This window comes from Corticium candelabrum, chromosome 20 (genome assembly GCF_963422355.1).
Source record: "Corticium candelabrum chromosome 20, ooCorCand1.1, whole genome shotgun sequence".
NCBI lineage: Eukaryota > Metazoa > Porifera > Homoscleromorpha > Homosclerophorida > Plakinidae > Corticium > Corticium candelabrum.
Window position 1 is genome coordinate 2,943,230 of NC_085104.1, and position 23,952 is coordinate 2,967,181.

The following is a 23,952-nucleotide window of genomic DNA, read 5'->3' on the forward strand; positions in this document are numbered from 1 at the left end:
ATATGATGCGGGCCTGAGCGTCGTTGCTAGTGTTCTCGCCAGCGTCGACTCTAACCATAACCGTAACCTTAACCCTAACCCTAAACAACGTTTACGACTTTTGTTGTTTACAATTTGCCTTGATGAGCACGTTCATGTGCAAAGAGTCCAATTCTAGAACGACATACTCGATGACAGATATTGCAAACGTTCTTTGCAGCAGTAGTCAAGTTTTCTGGAGTACACACACACACACACACACACACACACACACACACACACACACACACACACACACACACACACACACACACACACACGCGACCGGACAAAATGTTAGGCCTTCCACGTCATTCGACGTCAACCTTAATTAAAGTCAGTTACGGAGATATTTCCCACTGTCTGTAGAGACATGGCCTTCATGCGCTACGTGTAGGCTAAGGGACAGCGATACAATGCACCTGGAGCTTTGGCCAGGTCAACCGCAGCTTTGTGACTGGACACCAAGGCCATCAAGTCTGCGGCAAGATGTTACAGCCAAGCCAGTGATCATGTTCACCCCAGTCAATGACCAAGTGGCATGTACTCATTTACACTCTTGAGTCAAGAGAAGCAATTGTGTGTAAGTTTCTTGCCTATGGAAATTACGTCGTAGGTCGCAATTAATATGACTTGAATCTGCAACCATGCAAGGTCCCGGTTGTTTTTATTCTCCAAATCCGCTCCCTAACCAATTGAGCTACAGCACTACACACACACACACACACACACACACACACACACACACACACACACACACACACACACACACACACAAATGTTGTCTGATTTCTAACCATCATGCATGTTACATGACATACATTCTTGTATTTCTTCAAGCCTGCGTTTCATAATCTCACTGACTTGAAACAGCCTTGTCGTATTTCTTTCACATGTTTATCACAAATTTAGTGATCAGAGTGTCACATGATTTCCTACAAGCTTGGGAGCTTCTCTGACGCTCATACAAACAAGGCAGTCTACGTGTACAAAGCAAGACAGCGCACCATAATTTTGAAACACGCCAAATGTATCGACGCTATGCACTTTGAGGAAAGACCAATTTCACTTCCAAAATTCGTCAAGCAATAGTCAGATGAACAAATGAGTTTTATTACCATTCTAGCTAGAAAATTCAACATGCGGCTTGATGTGCGAGATAGTGGTATAGTGGCTGGAGAAATCGGGATCGAGAAGTGAATTTGAGTTGTCCTAATAACATTTTCAAAGACAAGTCTTCCATCTTTTGACGCCTGTAAGGCGCTCTTGAATTGGCAATAGCCGCGTGTCCACACCCACTTCCAGAATAGAAAGTTACCACGTACTGGAACCACAACATGAATGTTCTTGCTATACAAATCTCTAGCAACGTTATGTAACCTCTGGTCTGGCCAAGAGAAATCAGACAAGATAAGATTTAGTTTTTGATTTGATAGCGTAAAAGCTACAGGTACATGTGCAGTGCTACTTGTGCTGTTGCAAAGACACTGATAACAATACCAAAGTCATGGCATGTTCTACAAACGCTAATCGTACTAGCATTTACTGTTCCATCATGGCACAGACTACAAACACGAACGAAAAGGATTACTGCTACTCGAGGGAAAGACCGAAGAACATGATGAACGTCTGACTGTTCTTGTCTATGGCTGTAGATCAAAGTCTACGACCTGAGGGTAAGCAAAGTAAGTCTTTCCTGCGTTGTCTCCATCGCCATAGCAAGTGCCGAACCTCAGCTGGGCATACTTAGAATTCGATGGCCATCGCCAGCTTACTCCGTTGCTGTAATATTTGGGAATGTCGTTAGGATCAGTTGTGGCTGGAAGTACAAATCCATTCCATCGTGTCCACGTTTCTGTATCATTTTTGGTTCTTTTGAAGTATGGTTTGTCTAGACCTTCGACATAAAGGGTATTGAATGCCACGTCATAGACTTGAAATCCAAGAAAGTTCTGTAGATCTTTGCCTGTACTCAGCAACCAGACACTGAATTCATATGTGCTGTTGGGATCAATCGGAAATTGACGTGTAACACCCCACGGATAGTAACAAGATCCGTAGTGCTCTTTTACTCTTGTTATACGAGTGTGTTTACCTATATCGACGATAAATATATCATTTTTAGTTAGCTAACTCATTATACGTGCACCATGTTTACATATCATGTTGTGTGTGTGTGTGTGTGTGTGTGTGTGTGTGTGTGTGTGTGTGTGTGTGTGTGTGTGTGTGTGAGTGAGTGTGTTCTGAAATCCCTCTCGCCTTACCGTTTACAAATGCCATTCCACTGTACTCGGGCATACTTGACCAGTCTCCAGAATATTGTCTTGAACATCCTCATATTCGGATGACGGGGATCAGGAAACAGAATTGACAATGGCTGTTCTAGTGCTCGAAGAGCGGGACACCAAAAAATAGTCACTCCTGCGTTTTCTATATCATGTCTGCGTTTTCGATTTAGTGCAAGACGTCCAGTGCCGTAATAGCACGATCCAAATCGTAATGCAACATAACTAGCATTAGTTGGCCATATCCAGTCTTTTCCATTAGTCATGTGGTTTTGAGGATTAGATTGACCATCATTGTCAGTGTCTGGAGTGTCACGAGAAAAAATATATGCTTTCCATTCTTGCCACTGATGATAATGATCGTAAGAGTTTACGATGTATGGCCTATTCCATCTACCCTCTATTTTGTCTCTGTTGCTGTCATAAACATAGAAGCCAAAGTAGTTCCTCATATGTGTTTCCTAAAGCACATGCGTGTACGAAAGTTATTAGCTTAAAGAGTCTGTTTAGACTTTTCAGTAATAAAATCCAAAGAAGACACACAATCAAAAATACACACATTCAACATAGAAACAGCACAAACAGAATTCACCCCTATGCATAACAATAATAGCTAATTACTATCCTAATGCACTTCTACACGACGGTACATTTACATGGATACTAAATCTTCTACTAATCTTCAAACTAACCCTACATAATACGGCTAAACGTACGTAAAAACAAGTTTAGTGAAAGGTTGGAATGCCATCCGCCTGCTGTGATATCTAGACCATCTGCAGACTGTATACATAACTAACACAAAAAGTTAGTTCGAAAAGAATAATGATGCACACACTGCTGATGAACCGCATCTAGAGCAGAATCTGCATACAACGTGACTCTCTCTACGTCACATTTCTTGGACAACAAATCTTACCTACTTTTGATTTTTTCACAGACATTGCTCTTGCTAGAAACTCCCGAGTGAACTACAGTATACATAAAAGGTATGAGGATTTGCATGCTGTTGCGAGAGTCTTCGGCCAGCCCTCGTTTCGGCTATAGGTGCGTTTTGTCACTATCTACTTGTGTACATGTATGAGTTACGTTCCGTACCCTCCCATTTCCGGTACCTATTCTTTCACATTAGCACATAGGCGTATCTTGCTGCAGATCGACATCTTCCAGTTGTGCTCCAGCCGATATAGACACTTGCAGTGTCTAAAAGTTGCCGTTAATTGTTCCAGATACAGATTTGTAAATCTTTTAGAGTGTTTTCTACTATTCTAAAGCCATTTGAAGTCTGTGTAAAGAAGATGGCAGTCAAGCACTGATTCTGATCACGCTCACTTTCAATGCGTGTTGCTGTGCTCAAGTTGCAACTCTTTGACTTCTAAACATCTACAGAAGTGTAGTTTATAACGTTTTGGAAAAGAACCAAAGCTTGGCGTGTCCTTATAGATGTATTCGCCGTACACGTGGGCCCAAATGGAAGCTTTCTTCCAACTGCCATGCATGCATGGGCTCCAGCCGATAGACGGTTTCAGGACATCTACAGTGTAACTAGCAACTCTTTAACAAGATTAATTTTAAGTGCTTGCAACCGTGTTTATGGCATTTAGGCTTACACACTGCTGCCAATGTGATTGCCTACTCCTCCTAGCTAACTTGATTAACAACTGACTTCGACTTGAAAACGTCTTCTAAATAATGTCCTCTATCACTGTCAAACTTATTGCTAAAAAGAAGCATTAGACAGAATGAAAAAGTTCTTGTGTTGCTACATATCTAAAGCGTGCCTATCTGTAGACCCTAGCTCAATTGAAAGAATTTCCTCTCAATTGCATGGGCTCCACTGTGTACACGCTTTACAAAGACAAGCACGACTTTCTTTCATTTTATCAACGTCTTTACTTGTTCCTAAACTATTACCGTGGATGTTGGAAACGTGCAAAACTCGTGTAATAACATGCATTGAAAGTGGGCGTCAGCAGCCAGCATCTGCGCTTGACCGTCATTGTCATCCTACACAGGATTCGAATGACTTCAGAATAGTAGAAAAAACTTTAAAAAGATGTTAAGAATCTCCAACAACTGTGGCGCTGAAAACCATCTTTCAGCTAGAAATCTGCCAGTGCATGCCCTATTAATAGATGGACATCTCTAGAGGAGGGTGCGTGTTGCTTGACAGCAATTTGTAAGCTTAGTATGCAGTGCAATTTGTTGAATTGCTTGCCATCAATTTTATATTCTTAGTATTAAATAAAGCATAAAACTAATAAACAGCTTGAAATATAAATTTTAACAGACTAATATAGCATAGAGGCGCCAACACAAACAGAAGAAACATATATCCGTTCTTTACCGATGAATGGATGTAAATGGAAAATTCATATTTCTTTGTTGGATCAATGCTGATGAGCGAAGATATTGAATCACAATCGCAATAGTCTAAAATTAGAAAGTAATGTCTTACAGCCACTATGGTGTATCATAATAAAGATCTTTCTTATACCATGCTCTGCATATGTATTCTCTTTTTGTTTACACGTGGCGTATTGACCCGACACAGAGGCTTCCACTTTTTGCCAATTAGAAGCAAAATCCCATCCGTGGAAGAGGTTTTGACCGCCACAATCCTACTCAAGTACTAAACGATGAATATACATGCACAGACAACGATTAATGTAAGAGTTACCATACCTGACAAAGAAAAATGGTAGCAAAGCAAAGGATATAAAGCTTCCTCATCGTCGAGCAACAGCTGTGAGCAACAGATGATGAGAAATAAAAAGGTAATATGTGTTCTGCCTTTTACAGTGCAACCGTGTGCAGCCTCTCTTGTCTCCTCCTCCAACAGCAACACATTGTTGTCAGGCTAGACGACGCCCTCTTACCCCGCCTTTATTTAGATAGCGAGTGGCTTTTTATTTGTCAGTCAATTAACAGCAAGGTGACGTATCATCACGTGACCTACGCAAGTCTGTGCTCTCGTTTTGTTCTCTTTTTGCATGTCTCGATATTGTGCATTACAATTCGCCGCCAGATAACCTTCTGCTGCTATCGAGAAACAAAAAGCAAAAACGTGCAAAGAAAACTCTGCCTAACTATAACGCAAGCGAGGAAACGTCCCTACGTTTCCGGAAACTAACAGTGTGGCTAGAAATATTGTCCAATTTCAAGAAGCAATTGAGTGACATATACATGACTATAACTTTCTTGTCTACATATGTCTCAAGCGTTTTAGCTACAGTCTCATATAGCTAGACTGTATGCTTTGTTCTATTCTATTTCTCATGTTTAGCGCGGATTGATCAGATTAGAGTGTCACGTAAATTTCGTGAAACTATCTGGAACAAACACTTCACCAGACAACAATGCTCCGTCAATCCACCTTTTGCTCACACCACTCACAGTAACTGTTGTCAATTGACACCCACAACAGCCGCCGCTGCGGTTTTACTGTTTTGTAAGATAAACTAATGCGCAAATTGAGTGTCCCATTTCTAAGCTCCTGCTCACTTTGTATTTGCTTTCACTCTACAAGTTGTACGTAATCTTTGACAATATTCGTCTTTACTCTGCAAAAAAGGAAAGATTAATACTATGTGCCAGATTTTAATGCAGAGACAACGCATAACACTGTTAAGCCTGGTTCACAGTACGACGCTGGCGCAGCGTCCTGCAAACGTTCTGGACGCTGACAAGGACGCCCACACAAGCGTTAGCTAAGACGCTTGCTCTGGACGCTGACAAGGTCGCCCACACAAGCGTTAGCTAAGACGCTGGCTCTGGACTATTTACAGTATTGCATCTGACAAGTGCCAATCGTAAAATGAACACACTGCGACAGTGGTCTGGCGCTACAAAGTAAACATGTGTGTACAATGTACTCGCGACAGACGACGACGTTTTGGTTTTGTTGCGCTGCTGCGCCATAGTCAAGCATTTTCTTTCATTCTTGGTTTATGTTTTATGTTGCCCCTAGGAGGGAACTACATCAGATGTGGTGTGATAAGAATATATTATTATTATTCTCTCCTTTTTCTTAGACTGAACTGGCCAAACGCAGGGAAACCACGCACACACTCAATGAAAACTTCCATCGACGAATAAATGATCGATGCCATGTGAACAATTATAATATCTCGGATACGTCCAGTGACTGACTTTCGATTAGTTGAAACGGAGCACGTGATGTCATCGGATGCTGGGTCACTTCTGGCTAGAACGCTTGATTAGAACTTTACTCTATTCCAGCGTCGTGGACGCTCTGCTAGGGTCGTGTGAGCGTCGTACGAGCGTCGCGGACGCTGACATGTTTACAGTGTGACGCTGACGCTCACACGATGTTCGTCCGAGTATCGTACTGTGAACTGGGCTTTAGAGACCGTTTGATCTTTGAAATTCCATTGTGCGTGTACAAACTGCTAAAGTCCCGCCTCATGGACGGAGAAGAAAGCAGCCTACTAATAAAAGACAACTGCTGATGTCAGAGCTAATAATCTTTATCGTTTTTGTTAGAGCTCGTGTACACCGCAAGTAATTCCAATGCTGATAAAAGCGCCTTAGAACTGCTCTACCTTTATTGCGTTGTTACTGAAAAGCAATTAACAAGAATTTCGTGTCCTATTTCGCTCACGCACACAGACAGACAGACAGAAAGACAGACAGACAGACAGACAGACAGACAGACAGACAGACAGACAGACAGACAGACACAGACACACACGGACACAGACACAGACACAGACACAGACACAGACACACGCACACACACACACACACACACACACACACACACACACACACACAGACACAGACAGACACAGACAGACACACACAGACACACACAGACACACACACACACACACACACACACACACACAGACACACACACACACACACACACACACACACACACACACACAGACACAGACACAGACACAGACACACAGACACACACACACACACACACACACACACACACACACACACACACACACACACACACACACAAGCACACGTAGGATAGGTGTTCCTAATTGTGGACACTCCCCGGTAATTTGAGTTACAAACGCTGTTTCTCTGGTAAACTGCAACGAAAAGAGAGGGAAAGACGTTCGAGGTACGCACCAGTGTCTCAGATTTGAAACAATACCTGTACGACTAGAATCGCACAACGTCTGCTAGCGCACTAGCAAAATATACGAGATAACGTCTGTGAACAGCCCAAACGGGGGTGTATCCTAATTGTGGACATCTTTGTCTCCGCCACAGAAAGCGACAGGGTTTGAGTAACAGCTGGACTAGATACCTGAATGTTTGCCTCGCAAGCTGGTATTTTGGCCCTAATCAAAACCGTGTTCTGTTGTGTATCATCACGATTCACCTGCAAACTGTTAACACCTACAAGGTTTCTCCCATCACGTCGACAAATTCGAAGTATACGAATCGATCTTTTATTGGATCATGAAAGTGCCCTGGTGCAATTTAGGCAATTATTGAGTACCTTGGCGAAGTTTTGAGCTTAGTTACGTTGACTGTAACGTGCTAAAGATGTGCATTATGTGCATGGAGCGAACGTGTATTTCCAGTCCAGTAAATACGTAAATATCTTTACTCATACTAGATCTAGACATCAGTAATCCACTGACAATCTAGCTGTTTTCACTGCTATTACATTTGGCCACACTAGGGTATGAAAGGAGAACAAACAATGTAGGTGAAATGTCAATATCAGCAACATTAGTAATCCAGTCAGAATTTGACTGATTTCACTTCTACTAGATCTGGCAACCATAAGACACAAAAGGAAAGTTTACAAACTTACGTAGGATAGGTAGAAGGTCAAACCTTCCTTGTCTCATATCAATAAGCAGCTCAATCAGCAACACAAAAATTTGCTATAGAACCACAGTTTACAGTTCAGACGTTTATATAAACATGATTGATCGTCTCCTGCAGTGCATCGTAAACAGAACACTTGGTTTCTGCAAAATTTGAAAGTCCCGACGTCATTTTACACAGAAGTAATACACCACAGAACATGATTTTGATTGCGATCCAAAATATCAGCTTGTGAGGCAACCATTCAGGTTTGTAGTCCAGCTGTTACTCAGGCTCAGTCGCTTTCTGTAACAAAGAAAAAATGTCCACAATTAGGATACACCCATCCTCCAGGTTGTTTGCAGACGTTATCCCGTATATTGTGCTAGTGCGCTAGCTGACGTTGTGCGATTCAAGTCGTACCGTCACGAAGTCCAAGACAATGGTGCGTATATCGGACATGTTTCACTGTTTCTTCGTGCAGGATACCAGAGAAAACAGCGATTTTAATTCAAATTACCGGGGAGTGTCTACAATTAGGGACGCCTACCCTTCGATACTCGGCTGGAAAAGCCGAGCGAGCGAGGTTAGTCTTAGTGGCATCACTGATTAGAGGACTGAGGAAAAGTGGCCCTAGTAATGTGACGGTATGCAATGTCTCATAGATGCTAGACCTAACCATGCAGCTACTGTAGCCTTTCTGGTATTTAAACGCCCAGCTGTGCGACTGCACTGCAGTCGACACAAAGAGAAGGCAGCGCGAACACACTTGATTTCAATCAAACAACCGACACAACTATATAAATGCATTATATGCTAAGTGGCGATTGAAACAATTTTGCCTGCAAGCCGGATGTGCTAGGTTCCTTTGTAAAGTGTCGAATCCCAGGGTGTTAGCTAATGTGTACGATAAGAACGTGAGTAGTTCAGGCTTTTGGTTTGCAACTTTACGCACACGTACCGCTAACGTTATAGTTTATCACGAACGGTGGTGTTTTGCCCCCATTAGTTACCGTTCTCTGCGTTGACAGCGTTAAACCGACCGCACCCGTTTCCGGAATTAGTGCCTACGGAAACCGCCCACGAGCCACGACGTGCCAATGTTTTCTCTGCGAATCTCTAGTTTCTATAAACTTGAACAAACACTGAGTCTCAGGAATATTCGAGAAAAGAATGAGACAAGTTATAATGTAGTCTTTGATCTTTGATTTGATAGAATACAAGCTAACATACATGCATTTGTACATGTCTCGCTGTTGGTCTGCTTAGTTGTTGAGATGACGAAAGCTGGAGTCGCCGAATGTTAGCGTAGTTTCACTGCTGTTGAGAAAGAGACGGCACCACCAACGAGACACCACGCAAAGAGGCTGTGAAAAACGTGCGAAATGTTATTTTTTTTGTTTCCGGTAACAAGCAGCCCGACTACAAATGTTGTCTGATTTGTAAGCAGCATGCATGTTACATGACATACATTCTTGTATTTCCTCAAGCCAGCGTTTTGAAGATCACTGACTTACAATAGGCTTGCCTTATTTCCTTCATACGTATTTTCATCACAAATTTAGTGATTAGAGTACCACATTATTTCCTAGGAGGTTGGGAGATTCTCTAACGCTCATACATTCAAGGTCTACGTGTACAAAGCAAGACCGCGAACCATAATTTTAAAACACCCCAAACTTTAACGACGTCATGTACGTTGAGGAAAGCCCAATTCGACTTCCAACATTTGTCAAGCAAGAGCCAGATAGAGCAAATGATTTATTATCATTCTAGCTAGAAAAAATGCATTCAGCTCGATGTGCGGAAATGATGGTATACAGTGGCTAGAGAGAAATCGGGATCGGGAAGCGGATTTGGGTTGTCCTAATAACATTTTCAAAGGCAAGACTTCCATCTTTGACACCTGTAAGCCGCTCTTTGAATTGGCAACAGCACCGTGACCACACCCATTTCCGGAAAAAGAAGCGTACTGAAACCACCCCACGAATGTTCCTGCTATACAAATCTCTAGCAAAGTTATATATAACCTTCGGTCCGGCCAAGAAAGATGAGACAAGGTAGAATTTAGTTTTTGCTTTGAAGCTATAGGTACATGTGCAGTGCTACATTACATAGTATCATTTTTAGTTAACTAGCTCATTGCACGTGCACCATGTTTACATATGTGTGTGTGTGTGTGTGTGTGTGTGTGTGTGTTTTGTTTGGGCTGCAATATCTGTTGCCTTACCGTTTACAAATGCCATCCCGCTTTACTCTGGCATACGTGACCAGTCTCGAGAATTCGTTATCTCAAACATCCTCATATTTGGATGACGGGGTTCAGGAAACAGAGTCGATAATTGTTGTTCAATTTCTATAACCTGGGGTTGCAAAAATTTCGTGTTTCCTGCGGGGTTTGTTCCATGTCTGCGTGTTTGATTTGGTACAAGACGTCCAGTGCCGTGATAACACGATCTCAATCGTAAAGCAACAGAACTAACATTAGTTGGCCATATCCATTCTTTTCAATTAGTCTTTGGTCTTGAGCATCAGGTTGACCATCACTGTCAGTGTCTGGAATGTCATGAGGAAGAATGTATGCTCTCCATTTATCCCCCATCGGATAGTCATCATAATCGTATGAGTAAACATATGAGTTTCTGAAATATGGCCTACTCAATCTACCCTCTATTTTGTTCCTGTTGTTGTCATAAACAAAGAAGCCAAAGTAGTTCCTCATAAATGTTTTCTAGAGCACAAGTAAAAGTATTCTATGGATGCTAATTAGCTTAAAAGTAAATTTTTACTTTACGATAATAAAACAAAATGCAGCAAAAAATACATACATTCAACAAGCGGGCGTGCATACATTTGCATTGTGGTATGGAACGCAGTCTTTATGCACGGTTTTGTGGTGATTAGCCAATCAGTTTTGGAGTGATTGATAATAGCTAATAATGATATGCAAACAGACAGATCAGACTTTTATAGATTTTGGAGATTTACACGGTGTGTATCTACCTAAATATTAGAATAGGATTGATCGACAACAACTGAGAAGTACAGATTGCTGATGAACTGCCTCTAGATAAGCAACTGCATGCATAAACTCTCTGGATGGGATGTTTCATTTCTTGAATATCAAATATTAGCCCACTTTTGATTTTTCACCTATATTCCACTTTTTATGTGTTAGGAGACTCTTGTGTGAAGCACGGAATACATGTACTCTAGAATCGAAAGTATGAGGCGTGTGGTTGAGAAAGTGATGGAGCCTACGATTAAGCAGTGGAGAATTCAGAATTTGCTGGACGGGGAAGGGGGAGCGCAAAACCGAGTTTGTGGGTGTGGCTTATACTGTAAAATTGGGCAATATATAGGTCAGAGCGTTTTATAGTTGAAAGACTATATAGATAGCTCAGTTAGAAAACTTAGCCTTTTGGTTTTAACTAATTTGCAATATAAGAATGTGAGCAGTTCAGGCTTTTGGTTTGCAACTTTGCGCATGCATACGTACCTTTAATTAAAGTTATAGTTGATCACGATCGGTGCAGCTTTGCCCCTTCTAGTTATCGTTCTCTGCGTTGACGGCGTTAGACCGACCGCACCCGTTCCCGGAATTAGTGCGTACGAAAACCGCCCACGAGCCACGACGTGGCATCGTTTCCTCTACGAATCTCTAGTCTCTATATACTTGAACAAAACACTGAGTCTCCGGACTGTCCGAGAAAAGAATGAGACAAGTCAGAATGTAGTCTTTGATCTTTGATTTAATAGAATACAAGCCAACATACATGGATTTGCACATGTCTCGCTGCTGGTCTGCTTATTTGTTGAGAGGACGAAAGCTGGAGTCGGCGAATGCTAGCGTAGTTATACCGCTGTTGAGAAAGAGTCGGTAGAAACAACGAAACACCATGCAGAGAGGCTGTGAAATAACGTGCGAATTGTCACACTATCTGTTTCCGGTAACCAGCAGCCCGACTACAAATGTTGTCTGACTTCTAACCAACACGCATGTTACATGACATACATTCTTGTATTTCCTCAAGCCAGCGTTTCTGAGGCCCATTGACTTACAATAGGCCTGCCTTATTTCCTTCACATGTTTACCACAATTTTAGCGATTAGAGTTTCATATGATTTGCTACAAGCTTGGGGAACTCTCTAACGTTCAAACAGTCAAGGTCTACGTGTACAAAGCGAAACCGCGAACCATAATTTTGAAACACCCCAAATGTATCGACGCTATGCACGTTGGGGTAAGATCAATTCGACTTCCAACATTCGTGCAAGCAAGAGTCAGATGGAAAAAATGATTTACTACCATTCTAGCTAGAAAACATGCAGCTCGATGTGCGAATTAGTGGTATACAGTGGCTAGAGAGAAATCGGGGTCGAGGAGCGTATTTGGGTTGTCCTAATAGCATTTTCAAAGACAAGTTTTCCATCTTTGACACATGTAAGCCGCTATTTGATTGCCAACAGCAGCGTGACCACGCCCATTTCCGAAAAAAGAAGATTTAGCGCGTACTGGAACCACCCCACGAATGTTCCTGCTATACAAATCTCTAGCAAAGTTATATATAACCTCTGGTTTGTCCTAGAAAGATGAGACAAGATAGAATTTAGTTTTTGATTTGATAGCGAAAAAGCTACACGTACATGTGCAGTGATACTTGCGCTGTTGCAATAAACTGATAACAATACCAAAGTCATGGCACGTGCTACAAATGTTAATCGTGCCAGCTTTTACTGTTCCATCATGGCACACAGTACAAACACAATCGAAACGGTTTACTGATACTCGAGAGAAAGAACGAAGAACATGATCGACGTCTGACTGTTCTTGTCTATGGCTGTAGATCAAAGTCTACTACCTGAGGGTAAGCAAAGTAAGTCTTTCCTGAGTTGTCTCCATCGCCATAGCAAGTGCCGAACCTCAGCTGGGCATACTTAGAATTCGATGGCCATCGCCAGCTTACTCCGTTGCTGTAATATTTGGGAATATCGTTAGGATCAGTTGTGGCTGGAAGTACAAATCCACTCCATCGTGTCCACGTTTCTGTATCATTCTTGCTTCTTTTGAAATATGGTTTGTCTAAGCCGTCAACATAAAGAATATTGAATGCCACGTCATAGACTTGAAAGCCAAGGAAGTTGTTTAGATCTTTGCCTGTACTCAGCAACCAGATACTGAATTCATATGTCCTGTTGGGATCAATCGGAAATTGACGTGTAATGCCCCACAGATAGTAACAATCTCGATCTTGCTCTTTTACTCTTGCTATACGAGTGAGTTTAACTAAGTCGACATTACATAGTATCATTTTTAGTTAGATAACTTATTGCACGTGCACCATGTTTCTTATCATTGTGTGTGTGTGTGTGTGTGTGTGTGTGTGTGTGTGTGTGTGTGTGTGTGTGTGTGTGTGTGTGTGTGTGTGTGTGTGTGTGTGTGTGTGTGTGTGTGTGTGTGTGTGTTGCAATTCCTGTCGCCTTACCGTTTACAAATGCCATTCCACTATAGTTTGGCATAGCTGACCAGACTCGAGAATCCGTTATGTCAAACATCCTCATATTTAGATGAAGGCGATCAGGAAACAGAATAGACAATGGCTGCTCAATTTCTGTAATCATGGAAGCCAAAATAACGTCACTCCTGCGGGGTCTGTGTCATGTCTGCGTGCTCGATTTGGCGCAAGACGTCCAGTGCCGTAATGACATGATCCAAATCGTAAAGTAACATAACTAGCATTAGTTGACCATATCTATTCTTTACCATTAGTCATGTGGTTTTGAGTATCAGATTGACCATCACGGTCAGTGTCTGGAGTGTCTTGAGGAATAATATACTCTCCATTGATTCCATGTCTGATTATCATGATAATCATATGAGCTTCTGAAATATGGTCTACTTTATCTAACCTCTATTTTGCTGCGTTGTTGTCATAAACCAGAAAGCTAAAGTAATTCCTCATAAGTGTTCCCTAAAGCACATGTGTAAGTATTCAACAGATGTTAATTAGCTTGAAAAGTAAATTCTGACTTTACGGTAATAAAACAAAATGAAGCGAAAATATACACATTCAACACCCGAGCGTGCATGCGTTTGCATTGTGGTATGGAACGCAGTCTTCATGCACGGTTTGGTGGCGATTGGCCAGACCGTTTTGGCGTGATTGATGATAGTTAATAAAGACATGCAAACAGACACATCAGATTTTTATAGTTATAGAGATTTACAGGGGGTGTATATACCTAAATAGAAAATAAAATTGATCCACAACAGATTTCTGATGAACTGCCTCTAGATAAGCATCTGCATGCATAAATGTACTTCACGGGACGTCCCATTTCTTGAATATCAAATCTTAGCCCACTTGAGTTTTTTTACCTAGATTCCACTTTATATGGAGAGAGACTCCTGGGTGAAGCACAGTATACACGTACCTTAGAATCGAAAGTATGAGGCGTGTTGTTGAGAGAGTCTTGGAATCCACGCTTAGGCAGTGGCGAATTCAGAGTTTGCTAAACGGGGGGGGGGGGAGGGGAGACACAAAGCCGAGTTTGTGGGTGTAGCTTGTACAATGGCCATAGGCACTAAGGCCCGCACTTGCAGGTATTTTACATAAGTCAAGGTGTTTTAAAGTTGGAAGATCATATACGTAGCTCAGATTTGAAGACGTAGCCTTCTGGTTTTTAAAGTATACCAATGATTTGGATAAATCAATTCACTAGAAAGGTTTCCCAAACGAGGGGCACGTGCCCCCAGGCCCCGCCTGTATCCGCTAATGACGTGCGTTTTCTTACTCTCTATCTGTGTATGAAGTGTAAATCTCTTACACACTCTCTTCCCGGGTAGCAGCATCTCTATTCTTTGCCCTGTATCAGGAAATGCGCGTTACAGTACGCGAGTTTTGAAAGCTTTGCAACTGCTATATTAATTAGGCGTGCCAAACTCGTGTACGTACAGTAGCATATGCAACACGCATTGGAAGTGGGCGTGACCAGCATCTGCGTTTGATCGTCATTGTCTTCACTCACAGACTTGGAACGGCTTCTTAATACTATGAATCACTCTAAAAATTTTAAAAAATTTGTGTCTGCAACAACGGTAACGTAAGAAACCGCCTATATTGGCTGGAACCCAAATAACCATGAAAAATGGAGGCCAATTGGAAGATGACACAGGGTTCTGCATCTGATGATAAATTTCAACAGACTGGTACACGCTTTACCAGCGTCAGTTAATACAAACAAAACAAACATATCCGTTTCTTACCGATAAATGGATGTAAATGGAGAATTCATAGGTCTTCATTGGATCAATCATGATGAGCGACGATATCGAATCACAATCGCAATAGTCTAAAATTAGAAGTAACGTCTTACAGCTTTTAGCTTATCATTTAGAAAAACAATATTATACCTAGCTCTGCAAACGTATTTTTCTTCTGTGTACACTGAGCATCGTTAAAAACCACAATGGCCTCAAATATTTGCCAATCAGACATGCTTGCAAATTCCATTGCTGCCAGAGGATCTCATCTCCAAAAACCTTCGCAAGTAGCACATAATGCTATATATAGATACACGAAAGACTAATAATGTAAGAGCTAGAAGAATTTTATACCTGGTAAAGAGAAACGGTAGCAAAGAAAACGATTAAGAACTTCTTCATCGTTGAGCTGTAAGTAACAGTTATGAGCAGGAGATTGTGAGAAATGAATGAGTAGTATGTGCTAGAGAGCTTACGTTGACACGGTGTGCAGCCCTCTCTTGTTATCTACGTCTCCTCCTCTAGCAGCAACTCATTATTGTCAATCTAGACGATACTCTCTTAGCGCCGGCTTTGTAGTGACTGGTCAGTCAATCAACAGCGAATAACCGATATGAGGTATCGTCACTTGCCTAGGAACCTCTGCATTTCCGTTTGTTCTCTTCTTGAAGTTGCTAGTGAGAGAATTGGAACAACAGCTGGAGCTGCCAAAAAACAACCCTTCTTCACTGCTATGAACTTGAATAAACACCGAGTCTCCGCAATGTCCGTGAAAAGAATGAGACAAGTTAGAATGTAGACTTTGATCTTTGATTTGATAAAATACAAGCTAACATACATGCATTTGTATTTGTCTCGCTGTTGGTCTGCTTAGTTGTTGAGAGGACGAAAGCTGGAGTCGCCGAATGTTAGCGTAGTTTCACTGCAGTTGAGAAAGAGGCGGCAGCATCAACGAGACACCATGCAAAGAGGCTGTGAAACAAGGTGCGAAATGTCATACTTTCTGTTTCCGGTGACGAGTAACCCGACTACAAATGTTGTCTGATTTCTAACCCACATGTATGTTACATGACATACATTTTTGTATTTCCTCAAGCCAGTGTTTTGAAGATCACTGACTTACGACAGGCTTGCATATTTCCTTACATGTTTACCACAAATTTAGTAATTAGAGTATCACATGATTTCCTAGAAGTTTGGGAGATTCTCTAACGCTCATACATCCAAGGTCTACGTGTCCAAAGCAAGACCGCGGTTATTAATTTTAAAACACCCCAAATGTATCAACGCCATGCACGTTTAGGAAAGAACAATTCGACTGCCAACATTTGTCAAGCAAGAGCCAGATAGAACAAATAATTTATTACCACTCTAGCTAGAAAACATGCATGCAGCTCGATGTGCGGAAATGATGGTATACAGTGGCTAGAGAGAAATCGGAATCGAGAAGCGGATTTGGGTTGTCCTAATAACATTTTCAAGAAAAGGCCTTCCATCTTTGACACCAGTAAGCCGCTCTTTGAATTGGCAACAGCAGCGTGATCACACTCATTTCCAGAAAAAGAAGCGTACTGCAACCAGCCCACGAATGCTCCTGCTATACAAACCTCTAGCAAAGTTATATATAACCTGTGGTCGGGCCAAGGAAGATGAGACAAGATAGAATTTAATTTTTGATTTGATAGCGTTAAAGTAAAGCTATACGTACATGTGCAGTGCTACTTGTGCTGTTGCAAATAGACTGATAACAATACCAAAGTCATGGCACGTGCTACAAACGCTAATCGTGCCAGCTTTTACTGTTTCACCATAGTACAGACTACAAACACAAACGAAACGGTTTACTGCTATTCGAGAGAAAGACCAGAGAACGTGATGAACGTCTGACTGTTCTTGTCTATGGCTGAAGATCAAAGTCTACTACCTGAGGGTAAGCAAAGTAAGTCTTTCCTGCGTTGTCTCCATCACCATAGCAAGTGCCGAATCTCAGCTGGGCATACTTAGAATTCGTTGGCCATTGCCAGCTTACTCCATTGCTGTAATAAGAGGGAATGTCGTTAGGATCAGTTGTGGTTGGAACTACAAATCCATTCCATCGGGTCCACGTTTCTGTATCATTTTCGGTTCTTTTGAAGTATGGTTTGTCCGTGCCGTTGACAAAAAGGACATTGAATGCCACGTCATAGACTTGAAAGCCAAGGAAGTTGTTTAGATCTTTGCCTGTACTTTGTAACCAGACACTGAATTCATATGTATTGTTGGCATCAATCGGAAATCGACGTGTAATGCCCCACGGATAATAACAATCTCGACCTTGTTCTGTGTTTCTTGCTATAGGAGTGTGTTTACCTATTTCGACATTACATAGTATCATTTTTAGTTAGCTAGCTTATTGCACGTGCACCATGTTTACATATCATGTTGTGCGTATGTGTGTGTGTGTGTGTGTGTGTGTGTGTGTGTGTGTGTGTGTGTGTGTGTGTGTGTGTGTGTGTGTGTGTGTGTGTGTGTGTGTGTGTGTGTGTGTTGTGTACTGCAATCGCTGCCGCCTTACCGTTTACAAATGCCATCCCACTGTACTCAGACATAGTTGACCATTCTCGAGAATTATTTGTCTTGAACATTCTCATATTCGGATAACGGGGATCAGAAAACAGAATTGTCAATGGCTGTTCAATTTCTCGAACGGTGGGATACAAAAAATACGTTAGTCCTGCTATTTGGTGTCTGTCCATTCTGCGTGCTCGATTTTTCACAAGACGTTCAGTGCCGTGATAGCACGATCCAAATCGTAATGCAACATAACTAGCATTATTTGGCCATTTCCAGTCTTTACCATTAGTCATGTGGTTTTGAGTATCAGATTGACCATCATTGTCAGTGTCTGGAATGTCACGAAAAAGAATATATGCTCTCCATATTTGCCATACATCATAATCATGAGAGTTTTTGAAGTATGGCCTATTCCAGCTACCCTCTATTTTGTCTCCGTTGCTGTCATAAACAAAGAAGCCAAAGTAGTTCCTCATAGGTGCGTCCTAAAGCAGATGCGTATAAGAAAGTTATTAGCTTAAAAGTCTATTTATACGTTGCAGTATTAAAGACAAAAGAAGACAAACAATCATTTGTACAACAAACAAGCACTCGTGTGTGTGTGTGTGTGTGTGTGTGTGTGTGTGTGTGTGTGTGTGTGTGTGTGTGTGTGTGTGTGTGTGTGTGTGTGTGTGTGTGTGTGTGTGTGTGTGTGTGTGTGTGTGTGTGTGTGTAGCTCAGATTTGAAGACGTATAGCTTTTTATGTTATTCCAATGACTTTGCTAGATCAATTCACTGGAAAGGCTTCCCAAACTAAATTATGGCACGTGCCGCCAGTCCCCGCCTATATCCGCTTAGGACGTGTTTTCTCACTCCCTACATGTGTATGAGGTATACATCTGATACACTCTCTTTTCTAGGTAGCAGCACTTCTATTCTTTGTCCTTCTTTCACATTTGCATGGAGGGTGCATGAAAATGATTCTATTACTGATTGGTATTCAACGTTTTACGTTCCACACGCATTCATTGGCACAAACGGAGTTGATATGCGGCATCATCCAATAATCGAGCTCAGCCTTTCAATCGGGATACGTCAGATTTTTTCAGTTGGGGCCTTCAGTTGGGTTTAGTACGTTTCTGTAGTTGTAGAAACGGATTTGTAACATCTTTTAGGGTGTTTTATAGCTATGTTGTACAAATTATTAAGCCATGTGTGACAGTGTAAAGACAATTGTGACGATCAAACGCCGACGTTTACTACAAATGCGCGTTGCTGTACGCGAGTTATGGTTGCATACTTTGCAACTGCTAGATTAGGCGTGCCAAACTCGTGTGGAGCATGCAACCCGCATGGAAAGTGGGCGTGACCAGCATCTGCGTTTGATCGTCATTGTCTTCGCACGGACTTTGAACGTCTTCAGAATACTAAAACTGTGTCTGCAACAACGGTAACGTAAGAGACCGACCATATTGGCTGTAACCCAAATAACCGACGCCATTGATAAACCGAGGCCAAATGGAAGATGACAAGGGTTCTGAACCTGACGATAACTTGTAGGATACGCATGCAGTGTAATTCGGCAAACTGCTTGCCACAGTTTTTCTTACATATGTATATATAAACCCAAACAGAACAAACGTATCCATTCCTTACCCATGAAGAGATGTAAATGGAGAATTCATAGGTTTTCGTTGGATCAATCATGATAAGCGACGATACCGAATCACAATCGCAATATTCTAAGTTAGATGCAACGTCTTACAGATTTTAACTAGTAAAATAAAAACAGTTTTATACCTATCTCTGCAAACGTATTTTCCTTCTGTGTACACAGAGCATCGCCATGTCTCTCATCGGCCTCCAATTTTTGCCAATCAGACGTGTTTGCAAAATTCCATCTCTTCCAGACGATCTTACCTCTAAAAGCCTTCGCAAGTATTACACCATGAGTGCGGATACACGAAAGACAAAAAATGAAAAAGCTAGAGGAATTCTATACCTGGCAAAGAGAAACGGTAGCAAAGAAAACGATACAAAGCTTTCTCATAGTCCAGCTGCAAGTAACAGCTGTGAGCAGAAGATGGTGAGAAATGAAAGATAGTATCTGTTATAGAGCTTACGTTGACACCGTGTGCAGCACTCTCTTGTTATCTACGTCTCCTCCTCTAACAGCAACACATTATTGTCAATCTAGGCGATACCCTCTTAGCGCCGGCTTTGTAGTGACTAGTCAGTCAATCAACAGCGAATAGGCGGCTAACCGATGAGGTACCGTCACGTGACCTACGAGACTCTGCGCTCCCATTTGTTCTCTTCTTGCAGTTGCGCGCGGTTTGCTGTTGTGTATTCAGTTATTGAGAGAATTGGAACGACAGCTAGAGTCGCCAAAAACAGCTCTTCTTTACTGCTGTCCGAAAACCAGACCGTGTAAATTAAGAAAAAACCAAACAATGTGACCATACAGTTTCTCATATTTCTGAATCGTTTTAGAATTTTATCGATATACTGTAAGCAATATGTTTTGTCCTGTTCTGCCCTTTTTATTATCATTTTTAGCACAAATTGATTAGATTAGAGTGTCACATAATTTTTGTGAAAATATATAAAACACTTCAACATGCAGATAAAATGTTCCGATAGTAACACAAAGTCGGTCACACTCTCACGCGCGCGCACATACACACGCGGAAACACTCGCATACACACACAGACACACACGCACGCACGCACACACACACAGTTTCTTCTCTTTGTTACTCAACAATGAGTTTACGACTTCCGTTTACCAGTTGTTACAAATGGCCGGTCAAATTGGTTTTAGGCCTTCCACGTCATTTGACGTCGACCATGATATCTTAAGGATTTGCTACTAATAAAATAAATCATTATAATTCATGACATAACTGTTACATGTAAACTATCAGTTAAGACGTTCCAAAATTTACCACTTGCTAATGTTAGTAGAGTTTCAACGGGCTAACGGTCAAGTTGCCTCCATAGCAACAAGACAGGTTTCCGCTGTTTTAATTAATTAAACAAGGTTGCAACGGTTATGGCGCACTTGCTTCGCTCGAACGTGCAGGAAACGCAAGGCTACATACACACACACACACACACACACACACACACACACACACACACACACACACACACACACACACACACACACATATATATATCGCAAACAGTCTGATGTGATTAGAATCTTTTTTGTGCGTTCAAGCTCATTTTGACAAGTTTCGCTACCTCGGGGTGTTCAAATTTTGTGTGTAAAAAACGCCAAATGCGCCTGTCAGCTTAACGGAGGTAAAATCGATCCATCAGATTGTTGTAACTCGTGTAACAAATCGCCGTGCCAAGTGTTTTGGTTCTACGCTTTATTTTTGCCAGCTTAATAGAAGAAGAAGGCTCGCAATGGTGTCCATACTGTCTTCGCGCAACGGTAGAGTGCGCCGGAAGTTCTCGGCAAGTAGGTTGGTTGGAATCATGCAAGTGAGCTAGATGTAAGCTACAGAGACTGTTTCTACACTTTAGGAAACGAATGGAGCCAGTCGTGTTGTACTGTCGCTTCTAAATAGAAGGAAAGGTACACCGGAAGTGCAGGGTTACTCAGGAATGCACATCGATTTGAAGGTAAAGCCAGAAGTTTTAAATATTGTCACTTTGCAGACGTAGCAATTGATGATAAAATGAAATTATAAAGGAAAGAGTTAAGAGAACTAATTTTTTTATATATTCAGTCTGGGTAGGGATTCAGGCCTTTTAAGGTCACTTGAGGAGATAGCTTCCTCTGCCTCTAGAGACATGGCGTTCATGCCCTACGTGGATGTGGCATGATGTAAGTTAGTATTATGTTACCAATGTGTAATTAGAATTATCAACAGTGTACTGCACTATAATACAATGAGTCAAACCCTGCTGAGCCCACAGACAAATGGCGTCAGAATAGTGAGATTATGGCAACGTTAACACACACACACACACACACACACACACACACACACACACACACACACACACACACACACACACACACACACACACACACTCACCCCCACACACAATTAGACAAATGACCCGACAAAATGTTAGGCATTCTACGCCAATCGACATTGACTTTAATTAATGTCAGTTATGGAGATAGATGTCTCTAGAGACATGGCCTCCATGAGCTAAGTGGAGGAAAAGGGCCAGCGTTACAATCCACCTGGAGCTTGGGCAGGTCAATCACACTTTGGGACTGGTCACCGAAGCCATCACGACTGCGGCATGATGTTTACCGTCAAGCCAGCAGTCATGTCAACCCCAGTCAATCAGCAGGTGGCAGGTACTCATTCATACTCTTGAGTCCAAAAAGCAATTGTGTGTAAGTTTCTTGCCTATGAAAATTATGCCATAGCTCGCCATCACTGTGACTTGAATCTTCAAGGTCCCGGATGTTTCCATTCTCCAAATGCACCCTCTAACCAATTTAGCTACAACACACACACACACACACACACACACACACACACACACACACACACACACACACACACACACACACACACACACGCACACACACGCACACACACGCACACACACGCACGCACACACGCACACACACACACACACACACACACACACTCACACACACACACACACACACACACACATGTACGTACACACGTGCTCACTCACGCATGCACCCCTCTCGAGGATTGCCGTCTACTTGTACTGTACACTAATGATAATGGTGGGTTAATTAATTAGATTTTTATCACCAAATTAATTAGATGCAGCGAACTTCCGCTCAGTCTTTGGTGTAGACCCCATAACAGCACAGTTATGAAGAAGCGAGAAACATTCTGAAACGTACATCTCCTAGCAGATTTAGCAGTAGAATGACACGTTTCGAAAACAATCTGCATCTATCTTGTATGCTGGCTTTGATGAAAAACGATAATAGTTACGATTGTGAAGCTAAACGTCACACCAACTACCAAGTACATACTCTTCGAAACATCAAACATATTAGAATGCACCTAAACTATACTTTGGCTGAGTTTGGCACTGATCCAACGCCATTCAAGCGAGTTTCCTTTGTGTTCACTAGCCAGCGCTCAGCTTCCTGGGAAAGCAACGCCCACTAGGTCCGGTTATGGTTTTGCCAAATTATCACCGCTGTAACGAAGAAGAAACTGGGCTACGACCGGCACAACACAATTCGACATATGCAACTACTTTGTCTTACGACTTTGGCTTGGCTCTGTGTAGTAATGGCGACTCCGCGAGCAAAACGGTGGCGGAGAGTGTGACTAACACGCGCCTTGGAATGCAGTCGAAATCGCTACCAAACGACGACGTGCGCTATTCTAAACGACGTCATATGTTTCTTACGTTATAGTATCGCACGATGTTGGTGTTATAAATACATTTCCATATATCCATGATCACGTGACAAGTCGAAATTTGAGGCATGCGCGTTGAAAATATAGGACCGTTAAACTTCCCGTATACACGAAAGAGTACTATATATAATCACCATTGCCCTCGCAATACGAGTCCTGGCAGAAAGAGGCGTTTCGGCTGCGCAGCAGCTTGCAAAAGAGACTTGTGCGCATGCTCCACGATGCGCCGAACGCTGGAGCAGACGAATATTAATTAATATGGACAAATGATGCGATGGTGTAATTTGTTGCTTTTGAAACAGCAGCTAAGGACAGCACTGTTCCTAACCAATTTTTACTCTGACATGGTTCTACATGCCTAGACAAATCTTGGATAAACAAATTTGAATCAAGACAAACAAGATACAGTAGGGAAACAGCCTTGTTTGCAGTGATTCGTTTAATTAATGCACATGTAGAGGCTTAGGAAAGTTTCCGAGGTCTAGGGAGCAAACGTTACAATTTTATGCTACTTTATTGCATTTGGGAGTAATGCTGTGAGGTAGGAAGATTATTGATAGTCGTTGCCTCTTCGGGGCCCCTTTGGCTCTTTCGCTTATGCATTAGATTATAGTGTAGCAAAATAACAATTGGACAGGTGCTCTAGAT

The 23,952-nt window shown here is 42.0% G+C and overlaps 3 protein-coding genes and 1 long non-coding RNA gene across 7 annotated transcripts; all 4 read right to left on the reverse strand.

The window, feature by feature from the left end:
• Positions 1–1,429: 1,429 nt before the first annotated feature.
• LOC134195588 (uncharacterized) lies at positions 1,430–6,075 on the reverse strand. Its single transcript, XM_062664635.1, has 6 exons — positions 5,927–6,075; positions 4,989–5,866; positions 4,801–4,924; positions 4,651–4,736; positions 2,283–2,764; positions 1,430–2,113 (listed from the first exon to the last, which is right to left on the reverse strand). Exons 2-6 carry the CDS (start codon positions 5,034–5,036, stop codon positions 2,110–2,112), a joined length of 744 nt encoding a protein of 247 aa, XP_062520619.1. The 5' UTR covers positions 5,037–5,866; positions 5,927–6,075; the 3' UTR covers positions 1,430–2,109.
• Positions 6,076–8,004: 1,929 nt separating this feature from the next.
• LOC134195620 (uncharacterized) lies at positions 8,005–15,938 on the reverse strand. 4 transcript variants are annotated; one of them, XR_009972400.1, is made up of 6 exons: positions 15,855–15,938; positions 15,733–15,787; positions 15,529–15,657; positions 15,382–15,467; positions 13,601–14,086; positions 12,757–13,401 (listed from the first exon to the last, which is right to left on the reverse strand). XR_009972400.1 is itself a non-coding variant. In XM_062664674.1 (2 exons), the coding sequence occupies exons 1-2, from the start codon at positions 13,734–13,736 to the stop codon at positions 12,950–12,952; spliced, it is 588 nt and encodes a 195-aa protein (XP_062520658.1). In that variant the 5' UTR covers positions 13,737–14,525; the 3' UTR covers positions 12,757–12,949. The 4 variants fall into 4 exon arrangements, 1 of the variants encoding a protein (XP_062520658.1); XR_009972399.1 differs by lacking the exon at positions 15,855–15,938 and having other exon boundaries at positions 15,733–15,818; XR_009972401.1 differs by lacking the exons at positions 12,757–13,401; positions 13,601–14,086; positions 15,855–15,938 and adding an exon at positions 8,005–8,420 and having other exon boundaries at positions 15,733–15,818.
• Positions 15,939–17,038: 1,100 nt separating this feature from the next.
• On the reverse strand, positions 17,039–20,053 carry LOC134195913 (uncharacterized). Its single transcript, XM_062665007.1, has 6 exons — positions 20,035–20,053; positions 19,914–19,981; positions 19,712–19,841; positions 19,568–19,653; positions 17,933–18,416; positions 17,039–17,727 (listed from the first exon to the last, which is right to left on the reverse strand). Exons 2-6 carry the CDS (start codon positions 19,959–19,961, stop codon positions 17,276–17,278), a joined length of 1,200 nt encoding a protein of 399 aa, XP_062520991.1. The 5' UTR covers positions 19,962–19,981; positions 20,035–20,053; the 3' UTR covers positions 17,039–17,275.
• Positions 20,054–22,805: 2,752 nt separating this feature from the next.
• Positions 22,806–23,272, reverse strand: LOC134195952 (uncharacterized). Its single transcript, XR_009972465.1, has 2 exons — positions 23,148–23,272; positions 22,806–23,077 (listed from the first exon to the last, which is right to left on the reverse strand). It is a non-coding gene; the product is annotated as an uncharacterized LOC134195952 (long non-coding RNA).
• Positions 23,273–23,952: the final 680 nt, after the last annotated feature.

Bases quoted from the DNA above. Each gene is read 5' to 3' on its own strand.
- LOC134195620 (XM_062664674.1), bottom strand. From the start codon at position 13,736: ATGATTACAGAAATTGAGCAGCCATTGTCTATTCTGTTTCCTGATCGC. The intron at 13,402-13,600 runs GTAAGGCGACAG...ATGTCGACTTAG, and splicing joins TGGAATGGCATTTGTAAACG to TTAAACTCACTCGTATAGCA.
- LOC134195913 (XM_062665007.1), bottom strand. From the start codon at position 19,961: ATGAGAAAGCTTTGTATCGTTTTCTTTGCTACCGTTTCTCTTTGCCAG. The intron at 19,842-19,913 runs GTATAGAATTCC...ATACTTGCGAAG, and splicing joins CTACCGTTTCTCTTTGCCAG to GCTTTTAGAGGTAAGATCGT. The intron at 19,654-19,711 runs GTATAAAACTGT...CATCTAACTTAG, and splicing joins AAATACGTTTGCAGAGATAG to AATATTGCGATTGTGATTCG.
- LOC134195588 (XM_062664635.1), bottom strand. From the start codon at position 5,036: ATGAGGAAGCTTTATATCCTTTGCTTTGCTACCATTTTTCTTTGTCAG. The intron at 4,737-4,800 runs GTATAAGAAAGA...TTCTAATTTTAG, and splicing joins GAATACATATGCAGAGCATG to ACTATTGCGATTGTGATTCA. The intron at 2,765-4,650 runs GTAAAGAACGGA...CATGTGCTTTAG, and splicing joins CCATTTACATCCATTCATCG to GAAACACATATGAGGAACTA.